This window comes from Pristiophorus japonicus, unplaced genomic scaffold, assembly GCF_044704955.1.
Source record: "Pristiophorus japonicus isolate sPriJap1 unplaced genomic scaffold, sPriJap1.hap1 HAP1_SCAFFOLD_351, whole genome shotgun sequence".
Classification (NCBI taxonomy): domain Eukaryota; kingdom Metazoa; phylum Chordata; class Chondrichthyes; family Pristiophoridae; genus Pristiophorus; species Pristiophorus japonicus.
Window position 1 is genome coordinate 471,012 of NW_027253336.1, and position 18,067 is coordinate 489,078.

At 50.8% G+C, this 18,067-nt stretch overlaps 1 protein-coding gene across 1 annotated transcript in view; it reads right to left on the bottom strand.

The window, feature by feature from the left end:
• The window catches only part of LOC139250220 (uncharacterized), a gene marked incomplete at its 5' end in the record, with an annotated part of 267,845 nt that overhangs the window by 214,832 nt on the left and 34,946 nt on the right, over window positions 1–18,067 (bottom strand). Inside the window, 6 exons of the mRNA XM_070872713.1 lie at window positions 1,833–1,967; window positions 2,101–2,187; window positions 3,180–3,251; window positions 3,814–3,969; window positions 6,576–6,705; window positions 7,550–7,650. Of these exons, the coding sequence (XP_070728814.1) occupies window positions 1,833–1,967; window positions 2,101–2,187; window positions 3,180–3,251; window positions 3,814–3,969; window positions 6,576–6,705; window positions 7,550–7,650 (681 nt within the window). The remainder of the gene's footprint in view (window positions 1–1,832; window positions 1,968–2,100; window positions 2,188–3,179; window positions 3,252–3,813; window positions 3,970–6,575; window positions 6,706–7,549; window positions 7,651–18,067) is intronic.

The window sequence follows — 18,067 nt, forward strand, 5'->3', positions numbered from 1 at the left end:
CCATTCCCCAGCTGGCTGTGGACCCTTCACCTGCGGTCAGACCAACTCACTCAACATGCTATTTACGTCATTCTCAGCATCGTGGATGCTCCAGAGTGAATCCACCCTCAGCTCCAATTCCGCAACGCGGTCCGTCAGGAGCTGGAGGTGGATACACTTTCCGCACACGTAGTCATCAGGGACACCGGAAGTGTCCCTGAGTTCCCACATGGTACAGGAGGAGCATATCAAGTGACCGAGCTCTCCTACCATGACTTAACCCTGAGATACACTTAAATTGGCAACAACAGTGCTTAAGTTTACTCACTGATATAGAAGAGAAAAAAGAAAAACTACTCACCAATCACCAGCCAATCACTTACCCCCTTGGCTGTGACGTCACCTTTCTGTTTCTTTCTACTTCTTCTTTGCCTTCTCCCTGTACCTGCACAAGCCTCTCCACGCACCTCCTCGACGCTGCTCCCGACTGCCGCCGCGTTGGGCCTTTTGTAGGCCTCTCGCCGACCTCAGAACTCACGCCTCTCCACGCACCTCCTCGACGCTGCTCCCAACTCAGCGACGCACCTCCTCATGCTGCTCCCGACTGCTGCCGCGTTGGGCCTTTTGTAGGCCTCTCGCCGACCCCGGAACTCACGCCTCTCCACGCACCTCCTCGACGCTGTTCCCGACTCAGCGACGCACCTCCTCACGCTGCAGACTGAGACTGAGACTGGGATGGACTGAGACTGAGAGGGACTGGGACTGGGACTGGGATGGACAGGGACTGGGGGAGTGAGAGGGACTGGGACTGGGATGGACTCAGACTGGGAGGGATTGGGATTGAGAGGCACTGGGACTGAGATGGACTGGGACTGAGAGGGACTGGGACTGGGAGGGACTGGGACTGAGAGGGACACGGACTGGTAGGGACTGGGACTGAGAGGGACTGGGACTGAGAGGGACACGGACTGAGAGGGACTGGGACTGGTAGGGACTGGGACTGGTAGGGACTGGGACTGAGAGGGACTGGGACTGAGATGGACTGGGACTGAGAGTGAGAGGGACTGGGACGGACTCAGACTGGGAGGGATTGGGATTGAGAGGGACTGGGACTGGAACTGAGAGGGACTGGGACTGGATGGACTAGGACTGAGAGAGACTGGGACTGAGAGGGACTGGGACTGAGAGGGACTGGGACTGGGATGGCCTGGGACTGGGACTGAGACTGAGAGGGAGTGGGACTGGGATGGACTGGGACTGGGACTGAGACTGAGAGGGACTGGGATTGTGAATGAGAGGGACTGGGACTGGGTCTGGGACAACAACAAAAACAAATACAACAACTACAACAACATCAAATACAACAACAAAAACAACAAAAATTCAACAACTACAAAAATACAAGAACAAAATAACAGCAACAAATACAACAATTGCAAGAACAATAATATAGCACCTATAATGTCGTAAAATGTCCCTAGATGCTTCACAGGAGCAGCACTCTCTTAGTACCGCCCCTCCGACAGTATGGCGCACCCTCAGTACTGCCCCTCCCACAGTGCGGCGTTCCCTCAGTACTGCACCTCCGACAGTGCGGCGCTCCCTCAGTACTGCCCCGACAGTGCGGCGCTCCCTCAGTACTGCCCCTTCGACAGTGCGGTGCTCCCTCAGTACTGCCCCTCCGACAGTGCGGCGCTCCCTCAGTACTGCCCCTCCGACAGTGCGGCGCTCCCTTTAGCGAATCCAGTGAAGGTAAGAGAGTGGGGGAACCCCATACAATTGTGGTGAGATACCTTTTCCTCCCGGCCCGCCCGGGGAGGGACAGAGAGGGACTCCTCCCTCTGATAACTAACCTTGAAGTTCTCGAAGAACCCTCGTTCTCCGTCTTCCACCTTCTCACCGTCGTTGCTCCCGATTCCCACCATGGTTTGGCTTCTCAGGTGAAGTTCCTCGTATAGACTGCTCAAGAGAGCTCCTCTGGTCCTCTCCTAGAGCAGGAGGGGGGATAGATGTTAACCCTGGGGTTCAGGGAGAAGGATGGAGAAAATTGGAGACTCCCCGTTAATCATGAGGTTCAGGGAGAGGGATGGGGAAAAGGGGAAGATTTCCCGTTTTCTGTACCTCTAAAGCGCCAAATTTCTCCGATCGATAACTGCTGTACTCTGCGTTGATGAGTTTGGTGAGTAGGAATTCACGGAACTCTGGGTCCTGTGGGGGAAGAGATACAGAGTAAAGCTCCCTCTACACTGTCCCATCAAACACTCCCAGGCCAGGTACAGCACGGGGTTAGATACAGAGTAAAGCTCCCTCTACACTGTCCCATCAAACACTCCCAGGGCAGGTACAGGGGGTTAGATACAGAGTAAAGCTCCTTCTACACTGTCCCATCAAACTCTCCCAGGGCAGGTACAGCACGGGTTAGATACAGAGTAAAGCTCCCTCTACACTGTCCCATCAAACACTCCCAGGGCAGGTACAGCACGGGGTTAGATACAGAGTAAAACTCCCTCTGCACTGTCCCATCAAACACTCCCAGGGCAGGTACAGGGGGTTAGATACAGAGTAAAGCTCCCTCTACACTGACCGATCAAACACTCCCAGGGCAGATACAGCACGGGGTTAGATACAGAGTAAAGCTCCCTCTGCACTGTCCCATCAAACACTCCCAGGGCAGGTACAGCACGGGGTTAGATACAGAGTAAAGCTCCCTCTACACTGTCCCATCAAACACTCCCAGGGCAGGTACAGGGGGTTAGATACAGAGTAAAGCTCCCTCTACACTGTCCCATCAAACACTCCCAGGCAGGTACAGCACGGGGTTAGATACAGAGTAAAGCTCCCTCTACACTGTCCCATCAAACACTCCCAGGGCAGTTACAGCACGGGTTAGATACAGAGTAAAGCTCCCTCTACACTGTCCCATCAAACACTCCCAGGCAGGTAGAGCACGGGGTTAGATATAGAGTAAAGCTCCCTCTACACTGTCCCATCAAACACTCCCAGGGCAGGTACAACACTGGGTAATACTCGCTCTACACTGTCGGATGCAGTTTTGTTTGATGTTAGGAGCCAAGCTTTAATAGATTCTGACCAGGAATGCCTTACCTGTGTGAGGTAACACACTTGCAATTACTCAGGTTAATCTGACTGTGTTTTGATGCAGAGAAAAGCAGCAATTATGGTCAAGTAGCGAAGCGTACCTTTGTAAAGACAGGTGGGTTCAGAAGAGGTGGCCCAAAGAATGGAACATCGTCTCTAGCAGTAACAGAAACCTGCCGAGAGAAAGCTGGTGTTAAGAGTCTGGGACACACAATATGAGGGAGAGGGGACTGAGAGAACCAGTCAGTGTACAGATGTCTCCCTGACGGAGAGGGATTGAGAGACACCAGTCAGTGTACCGATATCTCCCTGAGGGAGAGGGACTGAGAGACACCAGTCAGTGTATAGATATCTCCCTGAGGGAGAGGGACTGAGAGACACCAGTCAGTGTCCAGATATCTCCCTGAGGGAGAGGGGGACTGAGAGACACCAGTCAGTGTACAGATATCTCCCTGAGAGAGAGGGACTGAGAGTCACCAGTCAGTGCACAGATATCTCCCTGAGGGAGAGGGGACTGAGAGACACCAGTCAATGTACAGATATCTCCCTGAGAGAGAGGGGACTGAGAGACACCAGTCAGTGTACAGATATCTCCCTGAGGGAGAGGGGACTGAGAGACACCAGTCAGTGTACAGATATCTCCCTGAGGGAGAGGGGACTGAGAGACACCAGTCAGTGTACAGATATCTGCCCGAGGGAGAATGAGAAACCCCAGCCAGTTCCCGAACCACTTACTCTGTATACGTGTTCTCCTGATTCCGTTCGATCGGACTGCACCACGATGTAAGCATGAAGAAAGTTCGACGCCACCATATCTGGGCTGAAGGGAGTGTTCTCGTCCTGAAATATCACAGCCACGATGTCGTTCCCAATGTGTCGCTTCCTTTGGAGCTGGAGAGACAGAAAGGTCGAATTAAACCAAATTTCATCAGGGAAACATAGTAAACAGGTAATTAAGAGGTCCCAAGGAACTAAGGCAGCCTCGGCTTAGATTCATCATCATCGTAGGCAGTCCCTCGAAATCGAGGAAGATTTGCTTCCACTCTAAAAATGAGTTCTCAGGTGACTGAACAGTCCAATACGAGAGCCACAGTCCCACAGGTGGGACAGACAGTGGTTGGAGGAAAGGGTGGGTGGGACTGGTTTGCCGCACGCTCCTTCCGCTGCCTGCGCTTGCTTTCTGCATGCTCTCGGCAATGAGACTCGAGGTGCTCAGCGCCCTCCCGGATGCACTGCCTCCACTTAGGGCGGTCTTTGGGCCAGGGACTCCCAGGTGTCGGTGGGGATGTTGCATTTTATCAGGGGGGCTTTGAGGGTGTCTCTTGAAACATTTCCTCTGCCCACCTTTGGCTCGTTTGCCGTGACGGAGTTCCGAGCAGAGCGCTTGCTTTGGGAGTCTCGTGTCGGGCATGTGAACAATGTGGCCTGTCCAGCGGAGCTGGTCGAGTGTGGTCAGTGCTTTGAGGCTGGGGATGTTGGCCTGGTCGAGGACGCTAACGTTGGTGCATCTGTCCTCCGAGGGGATTTGTAGGATCTCGCAGAGGCATCGTTGGTGGTATTTCTCCAGCGACTTGAGGTGTCTACTGTACATGGTCCACGTCACTGAGCCATACAGGAGGGCGGATATCACTCCAGCCCTGTGGACCATGAGCTTGGTGGCAGATTTGAGAACCTGATCTTCAAACACTCTCTTCCTCAGGCTGCCGAAGGCTGCGCTGGCGCACTGGAAGCGGTATTGGACCTCGTCGTCGATGTCTGCCCTTGCTGATAATCGGCCTCATTAACCCAGTAACAGGGGCCTCGACCTACATTAGGGCCTCTATTACCCAGTAACAGGGCACACATACAACAGCAAAGTACTGCTTATGCTGGGACGCTGAAAAAACCCCAGAAAATGCTGGAAATCTCAGCGGGGTCTGTGGAGAGAGAAGCAGAATTAACGTTTCGGGTCTGTGACCCTTCTTCAGAACTATCGAGTGTTTGGAAAGAACACATTCTAAAGAAGCCATGAAAAGGGGAGGGGAAGAAAGAACAAAAGGGAAGATCGGTGATTGGGTGGAAGGCAGGAGGAATTAGAGAGACAAAAGGGATGATGGGCTGAATCGAAATGGTAATGATCGAGGTTAGAAAAAGATTAGTCAAGATAGAGTGTAAATGGCGGAATAATGTCCAGTTGCTATTGGAAACAAGGAGAAACAAAACATAGGCTGGTGGGGTGGTGGGGGAGCCAAAGATTGGTAGTGGTTATGCTTTGAAATTGTTGAACTCGATGTTGAGTCCAGGAGGCTGTAAAATGCCCAAACGAAAGATGGGGTGCTGTTCCTCGAGCTTTCGATGAGCTGCGTTGGAACAGTGTAGAAGGCCGAGGACGGAGAGGACAGAGTGGGAGTGGAGCGGGGGATTAAAGTGACAGGTGACTGGAAGCTCGGGGTCACGCTTACAGACTGAACGGAGGTTCTCCAAAAAGCGGTCACCCAATCTGCGCTTGGTCTCCCCAATGTAGAGGAGACCACGTCGTGAGCAGCGACTAGAATATACTATAAGTACTACCAATATACTAGTATATCAGTAACAAGGCAGCCAGGAGCTAGATTAAGAACAGAAGAAATAGGAGCAGGAGTAGGCCATACAGCCCCTCGAGCCTGCTCTGCCATTTAATACGATCATGGCTGATCCGATGATGGACTCAGGTCCACATCCCTGCCCGCTCCCCATAACCCCTTATTCTCCAATCGGTTAAGAAACTGTCTATTTCTGGCTTAAATTTATTCAATGTCCCAGCTTCCACAGCTCTCTGAGGCAGCGAATTCCACAGATTTACAACCCTCTGAGAGAAGAAATTTCTCCTCATCTCAGTTTTAAATGGGCGGCCCCTTATTCTAAGATTATGCCCCCTCGTTCTAGTCTCCCCCATCAGTGGGAACATCCTCTCTGCATCCACCTTGTCAAGCCCCCTCATAATCTGATACGTTTCGATAAGATCACCTCTCATTCTTTTGAATTCCAATTGAGTAGAGGCCCAACCTCCTCAACCTGTCCTCATAAGTCAAACCCCTCATCTCCGGAATCAACCGAGTGAACCTTCTCTGAACTGCCTCCAAAGCAAGTATATCCTTTCGTAAATATGGAAACCAAAACTGCACGCAGTACTCCAGGTGTGGCCTCACCAATACCCTGTATAACTGTAGCAAGACTTCCCTGCTTTTATACTCCATCCCCTTTGCAATAAAGGCCAAGATTCCATTGGCCTTCCTGATCACGTGCTGTACCTGCATACTAACCTTTTGGTTTCATGCATCAGGACCCCCAGGTCCTGCTGTACTGCAGCACTTTGCAATCTTTCTCCATTTAAATAAAAACTTGCTCTTTGATTTATTGTGCCAAAGTGCATGACCTCACACTTTCCAACATTATACTCCATCTGCCAAAGGCCTCTATAGCCCAGTAATAGGGCAGCACAGGCTTATAATTTGAAGCCAGTCGCTTCTCTTGCGCACCTGCTGTGTGTCTCCCTCTGTGAATGGCAGTTTGGTTGAGACGTGGAACATAATCTCTTTCCCTCGGTACGTAGTGTAGACGGATTCCGAGCCCGTCTGGCCATGGCTGGTGTCTAGGCCACCCCGGAACCTGAAACACAACCACAGCAGAGGCCCGGTATTGTACAGAAACTCTCAGAGACCCACACAGGGTCCTCAGTTCCTGCTTCCTCTTGCTCCCTATCCTGCTCCTGATCCCTGTCTAGTGTCCCCTGGATTAGCGGGGGGGGGGGGGGGGTGAATCAGCCCGGGTTCCTGCTCCTGATCCCTATCCAGTGACCCCTGGGTTAGAGAGGGGGTGAATCAGCCCGGGTTCCTGCTCCTGATCCCTATCCAGTGACCCCTGGGTTAGAGAGGGGGGGTGAATCAGCCCGGGTTCCTGCTCCTGATCCCTGTCCAGTGACCCCTGGGTTAGGGAGAGAGGTGAATCAGCCCAGGTTCCTGCTCCTGATCCCTGTCCAGTGACCCCTGGGTTAGGGAGGGGGCTGAATCAGCCTGGGTTCCTGCTCCTAATCCCTGTCCAGTGACCCATGGGTTCGGAAAGGGTGTGAATCAGCCCGGGTTCCTGCTCCTGATCCTTGTCCAGTGACCCCTGGGTTAGGAAGTGGGGTGAATCAGCCTGGGTTCCTGCTCCTGATCCCTATCCAGTGACCCCTGGGTTAGGGAGGGAGTGAATCAGCCTGGGTTCCTGCTCCTGATCCCTATCCAGTGACCCCTGGGTTAGGGAGGGAGTGAATCAGCCCCGGGTTCCTGCTCCTACTCTCTCCAGTGACCCCTGGGTTTGGGAGGGGTGAGAATGAGCCCGGGTTCCTGCTTGTGATCCTTGTCCAGTGATCCCTGTGTTAGGGAGGGAGTGAATCAGCCCGGGTTCCTGCTCCTGATCCCTGTCCAGTGACTCTTGGATTAAGATCCTCCAATCCCCACAATCTTCTCACCCCTTGAAGTCCTGCAGTTCAATTTTCTCCCCGATCAGCTGCAGGAATTCTTGGAACTCCGAGCTCTCCTCATTGTTACTAAACAGCTGGGACTCCGTCACCTGTGGGAACAATATCAGCAGTTAGATACAGAGTAAAGCTACCTCTACACTATCCCACCAAACACTCCCAGGGCAGGTGCAGCATGAGGTTAGATACAGAGTAAAGCTCTCTCTACACTGTCCCATCAAACACTCCCAGGGCAGGTACAGCACGGGGTTAGATACAGAGTAAAGCTTCTTCTACATTGTCCCATCAAACATTCCCAGGGCAGGTACAGGGGGTTAGATACAGAGTAAAGCTCCCTCTACACTGTGCCATTAAACACTCCCAGGGCAGGTACAGTACGGGTTAGAAACAGAGTAAAGCTCCCTCTACACTGTCCCATCAAACATTCCCCGGGCAGGTACAGCACAGGGTTAGATACAGAGTAAAGCTCCCTCTACACCGTCCCATCAAACACTCCAAGGGCAGGTACAGCACGGGGTTAGATACAGAGTAAAGCTCTGTTTACACTGTCCCATCAAACACTCCCAGGGCAGGTAAGGTGGGTGTGAGATGGCGGTTGAAATGGCGGGTGATTGGTGGTGAGATGGCGGGGAGGGCGGGGGAGGACTGTATATTGCTCCCGCACAGACCTGCGCATATCTCTGGTAGATTACTCCGAACTTGAATTTGTTGGTGATGACGTGTTCATCGAAGGTTACGATCAGCTGGGAGGCCTGGGGATAAATGGATCGTGAAGCAGTAGTCAGCCCCAGTAACTACAGAATAAGCTGCCTCTCTCTCTCTCTCTATCTCTATCTCCCTCTCGATCTCGCACCCTCTCTGTCTCTCTCTCTCTCTCTCCATCTCGCACCCCTGCTCTGTCTTTCACTCCATCTCCCTCTTGATCTCGCATCCTCTCTCTCTTTCTCCAACCACCTCTCGATCTTGCACCCTCTCCCTCACTCCCCATCCCCCTCTCAATCTCGTACCCCCTCTCTCTCTCTCTCTCTCCATCCCTCTCTCAATCTCGCACCCTCTCTCTCTCACCATCCCTCTCTCAATCTCGCGCACTCTCTCTCTCCATCTCCCTCTCGCACCCTCTCTCTCTCTCCATCCCTCTCTCAATCTCGCACCCTCTCTTTCTCACTCTCCATCTCCCTCTTGATCTCGCACCCTCTCTCTCTCTCTCCATCTCCCTCTCGATCTCGCACCCTTGTTGTCTCTCTCTCTCTCCATCCCTCTCTCAATCTCGCACCCTCTCTCTCTCTCTCCATCTCCCTCTCGATCTCGCACCCTCTCTCTCTCTCCATCTCCCTCTCGATCTCGCACCCTTGCTGTCTCTCTCTCCAACCCTCTCTCAATCTCGCACCCTCTCTCTCTCTCTCCATCCCTCTCTCGATCTCACACCTTCTCTCTCTCTCTCCATCTCCATCTTGCACTCTCTCTCTATCTCCATCTCGATCTCACACCTTCTCTCTCTCTCTCCATCTCCCTCTCGATCTCGCACCCTCTCTCCATCTCCCTATCGATATCGCACCCTTCTCTCTCTCTCCATCTCCATCTCGATCTCGCACCCTCGCTGTCTCGCTCTCTCCATCTCCCTCTCGATCTTGCACCCTCGCTCTCTCTCTCTCCATCCCTTTCTCGATCTCACACCTTCTCTCTCTCTCTCCATCTCCATCTTGCACTCTCTCTCTATCTCCATCTCGATCTCACACCTTCTCTCTCTCTCTCCATCTCCCTCTCGATCTCGCACCGTCTCTCTCTCCGTCTCTCTCTCGATCTTGCACCCTCTCTCTCCGTTTCCCTCGAGATCTCGCACCCTCTCTCTCTCTATCTCCATCTCGTACCCTCTCTGTCTCTCTCTCTCTCTCTCTCACTCCCCATCCCCCTCTCGATTTCGCACCCTCTCTCTCTGTCTTACTTGCTCTTTCCATCTCTCTTTTTGTCCCTGTATCTCGCTCGCTTACTTTTGTCTTTCTCTCTCCGACTCTCTGGGGCCAAAATTCAGGGCCGCCACAAACGTGTCTCACCTCCCGACCTTCTCGCACCTTCACTTGCCGCAATTTTTGCGGCAGTCCCCCCCGCCCCTATCGAAATTCACCCAATAAATGAAAAAAAATGTCCTGCGGTAGTGAGCGGCGGGAATCGCCAGTTTGCAGCGATGCGGGTGGCTTGATTGAAGCCCGCTCACCACGGAGAAATTCAGCATTGTGCTCATGTGTAGAGAACGAAATAGCTGCTCCCTGGTCTCACTAAAGGCCAGGGTTTGCAGCTAGGCCCTGAGGGGTGTACGGTTACAATTTTTCCAGAAAGCACAGAACGAGGCCACGGACCAAAAAGTTGATTAAATTGATTTGATCAATTTTGGAATTAACTGAACAAAGGGAGCAAAAGGGCGCCAGCCTGGGGAAGGTGGTGAGTCACCACCAATTAAGGATAACCTTTGTGGTCAAGTACCAGACTGGGTTTATACATAACAACAATGGGGTTGTTACATTCTCATAAACTAACTGAAGAGGCTCTGAACTGATTGGCCAGAGGGGAGAAAAACAAATCTCGCTGGAGACACCAACATAAGAACATAAGAAATAGGAGCAGGAGTCGGCCATTCGGCCCCTCGAGCCTGCTCCACCATTTAATACCATCATGGCTGATCCAATCATGGACTCAGGTCCACTTCCCTGCCCGCCCCCTTATCCCCTTATTCCCTTATCGGTTAAGAAACTGTCTATCTCTGTCTTAAATTTATTCAATGTCCCGGCTTCCACAGCTCTCTGAGGCAGTGAATTCCACAGATTTACAACCCTCTGAGAGAAGAAATTCCTCCTCATCTCAGTTTTAAATGGGCGGCCCCTTATTCTAAGATTATGCCCCCTAGTTCTAGTCTCCCCCATCAGTGGAAACATCCTCTCTGCATCCACCTTGTCAAGCTCCTTCATAATCTTATACGTTTCATAGAAAACATAGAAACATAGAAAATAGGTGCAGGAGTAGGCCATTCGGCCCTTCTAGCCTGCACCGCCATTCAATGAGTTCATGGCTGAACATTCAACTTCAGTACCCCATTCCTGCTTTCTCGCCATACCCCTTGATCCCCCTAGCAGTAAGGACCTCATCTAACTCTTTTTTGAATATATTTAGTGAATTGGCCTCAACAACTTTCTGTGGTAGAGAATTCCACAGGTTCACCACTCTCTGGGTGAAGAAGTTCCTCCGCATCTCGGTCCTAAATGGCTTACCCCTTATCCTTAGACTGTGACCCCTGGTTCTGGACTTCCCCAACATTGGGAACATTCTTCCTGCATCTAACCTGTCTAACCCCGTCAGAATTTTATATGTTTCTATGAGGTCCCCTCTCATTCTTCTGAACTCCAGTGAATACAAGCCCAGTTGATCCAGTCTTTCTTGATAGGTCAGTCCCGCCATCCCGGGAATCAGTCTGGTGAACCTTCGCTGCACTCCCTCAATAGCAAGAATGTCCTTCCTCAGGTTAGGAGACCAAAACTGTACACAATACTCCAGGTGTGGCCTCACCAATGCCCTGTACAACTGTAGCAACACCTCCCTGCCATTGTACTCAAATCCCCTTGCTATGAAGGCCAACATGCCATTTGCTTTCTTAACCGCCTGCTCTACCTGCATGCCAACCTTTAATGACTGATGTACCATGACACCCAGGTCTCTTTGCACCTCCCCTTTTCCTAATCTGTCACCATTCAGATAATAGTCTGTCTCTCTGTTTTTACCACCAAAGTGGATAACCTCACATTTATCCACATTATACTTCATCTGCCATGCATTTGCCCACTCACCTAACCTATCCAAGTCGCTCTGCAGCCTCACAGCATCCTCCTCGTAGCTCACACTGCCACCCAACTTAGTGTCATCCGCAAATTTGGAGATACTACATTTAATCCCCTCATCTAAATCATTAATGTACAGTGTAAACAGCTGGGGCCCCAGCACAGAACCTTGCGGTACCCCACTAGTCACTGCCTGCCATTCTGAAAAGTACCCATTTATTCCTACTCTTTGCTTCCTGTCTGACAACCAGTTCTCAATCCATGTCAGTACACTACCCCCAATCCCATGTGCTCTAACTTTGCACATCAATCTCTTGTGTGGGACCTTGTCGAACGCCTTCTGAAAGTCCAAATATACCACATCAACTGGTTCTCCCTTATCCACTCTACTGGAAACATCCTCAAAAAATTCCAGAAGATTTGTCAAGCATGATTTCCCTTTCACAAATCCATGCTGACTTGGACCTATCATGTCACCTCTTTCCAAATGCACTGCTATGACATCCTTAATAATTGATTCCATCATTTTACCCACTACCGATGTCAGGCTGACCGGTCTATAATTCCCTGTTTTCTCTCTCCCTCCTTTTTTAAAAAGTGGGGTTACATTGGCTACCCTCCACTCCATAGGAACTGATCCAGAGTCAATGGAATGTTGGAAAATGACTGTCAACGCATCCACTATTTCCAAGGCCACCTCCTTAAGTACTCTGGGATGCAGTCCATCAGGCCCTGGGGATTTATCGGCCTTCAATCCCATCAATTTCCCCAACACAATTTCCCGGCTAATAAGGATTTCCCTCAGTTCCTCCTCCTTACTAGACCCCCCGACCCCTTTTATAACCGGAAGGTTGTTCGTGTCCTCCTTCGTGAATACCGAACCAAAGTACTTGTTCAATTGGTCCGCCATTTCTTTGTTCCCCGTTATGACTTCCCCTGATTCTGACTGCAGGGGACCTACATTTGTCTTTACTAACCTTTTTCTCTTTACATATCTATAGAAACTTTTGCAATCCGTCTTAATGTTCCCTGCAAGCTTCTTCTCATACTCCATTTTCCCTGCCCTAATCAAACCCTTTGTCCTCCTCTGCTGAGTTCTAAATTTCTCCCAGTCCCCAGGTTCGCTGCTATTTCTGGCCAATTTGTATGCCACTTCCTTGGCTTTAATACTATCCCTGATTTCCCTTGATAGCCACGGTTGAGCCACCTTCCCTTTTTTATTTCTATGCCAGACAGGAATGTACAATTGTTGTAGTTCATCCATGCGGTCTCTAAATGTCTGCCATTGCCCATCCACAGTCAACCCCTTAAGTATCATTCGCCAATCCATCTCAGCCAATTCACGCCTCATACCTTCAAAGTTAGCCTTCTTTAAGTTCTGGACCATGGTCTCTGAATTAACTGTTTCATTCTCCATCCTAATGCAGAATTCCACCATATTATGGTCACTCTTCCCCAAGGGGCCTCGCACAACGAGATTGCTAATTAATCCTTTCTCATTACATAACACCCAGTCTAAGATGGCCTCCCCCCTAGTTGGTTCCTCGACATATTGGTCTAAAAAACCATCCCTTATGCACTCCAGAAAATCCTCCTCCACCGTATTGCTTCCAGTTTGATTAGCCCAATCTATGTGCATATTAAAGTCACCCATTATAACTGCTGCACCTTTATTGCACGCACCCCTAATTTCCTGTTTGATGCCCTCCCCAACATCACTACTACTGTTTGGAGGTCTGTACACAACTCCCACTAACGTTTTTTGCCCTTTGGTGTTCTGCAGCTCTACCCATATAGATTCCACATCATCCAAGCTAATGTCCTTCCTAACTATTGCCTTAATCTCCTCCTTAACCAGCAATGCTACCCCACCTCCTTTTCCTTTTATTCTATCCTTCCTGAATGTTGAATACCCCTGGATGTTGAGTTCCCAGCCCTGATCATCCTGGAGCCACGTCTCCGTAATCCCAATCACATCATATTTGTTAACATCTATTTGCACAGTTAATTCATCCACCTTATTGCGGATACTCCTTGCATTAAGACACAAAGCCTTTAGGCTTGTTTTTTTAACACCCTCTGTCCTTTTAGAATTTTGCTGTACAATGGCCCTTTTTGTTCTTTGCCTTGGGTTTCTCTGCCCTCCACTTTTCCTCATCTCCTTTCTGTCTTTTGTTTTTGCCTCCTTTTTGTTTCCCTCTATCTCCCTGCATTGGTTCCCATCCCCCTGCCATATTAGTTTAACTCCTCCCCAACAGCACTAGCAAACACTCCCCCGAGGACATTGGTTCCGATTCTGCCCAGGTGCAGACCGTCCGGATTGTACTGGTCCCACCTCCCCCAGAACCGGTTCCAATGCCCCAGGAATTTGAATCCCTCCCTGCTGCACCATTGCTCAAGCCACGTATTCATCTGAGCTATCCTGCGATTCCTACTCTGACTAGCACGTGGCACTGGTAGCAATCCCGAGATTACTACTTTTGAGGTCCTACTTTTTAATTTAGCTCCTAGCTCCTTAAATTCATTTCGTAGGAACTCATCCCTTTTTTTACCTATGTCATTGGTACCAACGTGCACCACGACAACTGGCTGTTCTCCCTCCCTTTTTAGAATGTCCTCCACCCGCTCCGAGACATCCTTGACCCTTGCACCAGGGAGGCAACATACCATCCTGGAGTCTCGGTTGCGGCCGCAGAAACGCCTATCTATTCCCCTTACAATTGAATCCCCTATCACTATCGCTCGCCCACTCTTTTTCCTGCCCTCCTGTGCAACAGAGCCAGCCACGGTGCCATGAACTTGGCTGCTGCTGCCCACTCCTGATGAGTCATCCCCCTCAACAGCACTCAAAGCAGTGTATCTGTTTTGCAGTGGGATGACCACAGGGGACCCCTGCACTACCTTCCTTGCACTACTCTTCCTGCTGGTCTTCCATTCCCTCGCTGGCTGTGGACCCTTCTCCTGCAGTAAGACCAACTCGCTACACGTGATACTCACGTCATTCTCAGCATCGTGGATGCTCCAGAGTGAATCCACCTTCAGCTCCAACTCCGCAACGCGGACCGTCAGTAGCCGGAGGTGGACACACTTCCCGCACATGTAGTCGTCAGGGATACTGGTGTTGTCCCCGTGTTCCCACATGGTACAGGAGGAGCATATCACGTGACCGAGCTGTCCTGCCATGACTTAACCCTTAGATACACTTAAATTGCCGACAACAATGTTAAAAGTTACTGACTAATAAAGAAAAAGAAAAACTACTCACCAATCAGCAGCCAATCACTTACCACGTTGGCTGTGACGTCACCTTTTGATTTCTTTCTACTTCTTTTTTGCCTTTTTTGCCTTCTCTCCCAGCTGGAGCTGCACAAGTACGCCTCTCTGGACTCCCGCCTCTCTCGACGCTCCCCGGACTGCTGAGCCTTTTATAGGCCGCTGCCTCTCTGGACTCCCGCGTCTCTCGACGCTCCCCGGACTGCTGAGCCTTTTATAGGCCGCTGCCTCTCTCGACTCCCGCGTCTCTCGACGCTCCCCGGACTGCTGAGCCTTTTATAGGCCGCTGCTTCTCTCGACTCCCGCCTCTCTCGACGCTCCCCGGACTGCTGAGCCTCTCATTCTTCTAAATTCCAATGAATAGAGGCCCAACCTACTCAACCTTTCCTCATAACTCATCTCCAGAATCAACCGAGTGAACCTTCTCTGAACTGCCTCCAAAGCAAGTATAACCTTTCGTAAATACGGAAACTAAAACTGCACGCAGTACTCCAGGTGTGGCCTCACCAATACCCTGTATAACTGTAGCAAGACTTCCCTGCTTTTATACTCCATCCCCTTTGCAATAAAAGCCAAGATCAACGTTATCGATTCAAACACATTATCCAAAACCGCAGCAGCGGGGGATTATTCATAATGTGGATATAAATATGCGAGCTCGAAGCGGCTCAAGGACAAAGAAGAGAAGCGAAGAGTGGTACCGTACCAAAGTACGTAACGGACACGGAAGGGACAGGACTGAGAAGAACAGCTAGGAGAGGAAACATCTGGTCAAGGAACCAACGACCCAGAATCTAGGATCCACGATTACAGCGATAAACTGGACAGGTGATTGTATGTCTTCAGTCAATTCTCTCAGGAAGTTAGTTCTGTAGCTTTAGTTAGTTTTTGCTTAATAAAACTGACACTGGATTGTCCTGTTGTCCGTTTTCCTATAATTCCCGAGATCAAACAAATCAAGGTAGAAGTGTAAAAACAAACACCCTACACAGAGGGGAAGGAGTTGGGTTGTAGGGTGGCTGGCACTGGTGGAACAAGGAGGGCTTGCCGATTTAGACACACAGCTGGAGACCCTCATGCAGGCTGTCGAGGGCAGGAGGAGAGTCCTGTACCCAGACTTGGGGAGACCCACTCATGGAGGTCTTCACCAATGCATGGAGAGAGATTGCTGGGGAGGTATCAGGGACCTCCATTCATAACCGGACTCCGACGCAATGCAGAAATCGTTTGAATTATATCATCCATCTTATGAAAGTGAGTAACTGTTCCATCAACTGCTGACCTTGCATCTGCGAACCTCCCCTTCAACATGCTCTCACGTCCCATCCGCACTGTTTCATCACTTCATTTCATTATTGAGGCCTTGCGTGTTCTCGCGATGAAACTCCCTTTCATAAGAACATAAGAAATAGGAGCAGGAGTCGGCCATGCAGCCCCTCGAACCTGCTCTGCCATTTAATACAATCATGGCTGATCCGATGATGGACTCAGGTCCACTTCCCTGCCCACTCCCTATAACTCTTTATTCCCTTATTTAAAACTGAGATGAGGAGTGTTATATATGCAGACTATAGGTATACTTTCTGTGTAGTCACTGTATAGTTGTATAAGATGAAGACTTGTTACCTGATGTACTATCAATAAGGTTTACAATGTGTATATACTGTGCTGGAACCACTAGAGGGTGCAACTGGTAGAGACTGGGGTTTCCTGCCCCTGTGGCAGAGGCTGTCCACCAGAGGGCACTGCAGCGGGAGACCTGAGGGCCACTTGCTGGCGTTGCGGAGGAAACCATAGGGCTCACCACTGTCGGTTTGCTGAATACGTATGCAAAGCCTGTAACACGAAGGGCCACCTCCAGCGAATGTGTAAAAGAAATACAACTCACTGTCTAGCAGAGGAGTCGGTAGATGACTTTTGAATCCAGCGAGAAGTATGATGATTTTGCCAGAGAGGCAGCTCAACCCCAAGATGTGGTGTATGGAGTGTATACCTGCACCACTGATTGTCCTCCAGTGAAGATGGAAGTCAAGATAAACGGCGTTCCAGTCTTCATGGAAGTGGACACGGAAGCGAGCCAGTCAGTGATGAGCCAGGATGTCTTTGAGAGACTATGGAACGAAAAACGACCCGAGCTGGTTCCAGTACATGAAAAGTTGCGCACCTACACCAAGGAGCTGATCCCAGTCCGAGGTAGTGTGGATGTAAGTGTAATCCATAATGGCGTGGTGCACAAGTTACCTCTGTGGATTGTTGCAGGTGATGGTCCAACGCTACTCGGAAGAAGGTGGATGGGGAAGATCCAGTGGAAATGGGAAGACCCCTTCACTCCATCAATCGATGTCCCCCGTGCTCAGAGGCAGAGCAAAACCTCACCTTCGCTTGGGCCAGGCACCAGAGAACAGACCAGTGCAGCACCTGAGGCACAGACCGTCCATCACGACTGCGTGGCAATGATCCGACTGGAACGACCTAAACGTACCTTCCCTACTCCAGTAGCAGGACACCTGGGGAGGAAGATCGAATTCACACGCACTCTTCCAGCTTTTGTGGCAGAATCGCGGGAGAGAAGGATCAAGGCAGTCGACCTCGAGGACAGAGGCAAGATGGCGTCCCTGCTGCAGCGAGGTGCAGCGTGGCTGAAAAAATAGATGGCCACGGCCATATCACGAGGTGCAACGCTGAGGGACCACCACGTGGTATCTAACAAAGGATTTTATTGGGGTAAAGCCAGCAGGGTTCTCTTAAAGGAGACCTGCAACCAACTGAACTTAAAGAGACATTGTATGCATGGCAATCAATGTAACGAATCGATTAAGATTGTGAACAAAATGTTGTTGCGAGATGTCGGGAATAGAGTGTCCCCAAAAGTAGCAAGCGAGCGAATTCGGGAGGGTAAAGGCACTGATCCTGATGCCCTGCCCCAGGTGTCCCCACAAGTTATAGGCCAACGACCTCAGAAGGGTGAAGGCACTGATCCTGATACCCAGCCCCAGGTCTATCCCACGCTGCAGGCACTCAATGGCACTATTTGCCACGGACCTGGAAATGAAAACAGCGCCAATACGCGCAGGTGGCCGCCGTTGCCCAGCACCCGGGTGGAGACGGCCCAGCCCCCAGACACAGTCGCTACCTCGGCCATGTCCGGGAGAAAAAGGTCAGAACCAACAAGTTCCCCAAATGGGACCTGGAACAGCCAGGTTCCCAACACCGTTAGAGAGCAGGCAGAAGATTCTGCAGCCCTCAAAGGAGGACAGGGAGGCCACACACATCTGTGGCTCTGCCCACCACTAGGCAACGGCAAAGGCCCTGAGTCCTGGCTCGGTGAGCGAACAAAGCCCACCCTGCTAGCAGGGGGCACAGCGCCGCTATCAGACAACTAGGACCCCGTCTGGTTGCTCTGAAACCTGCG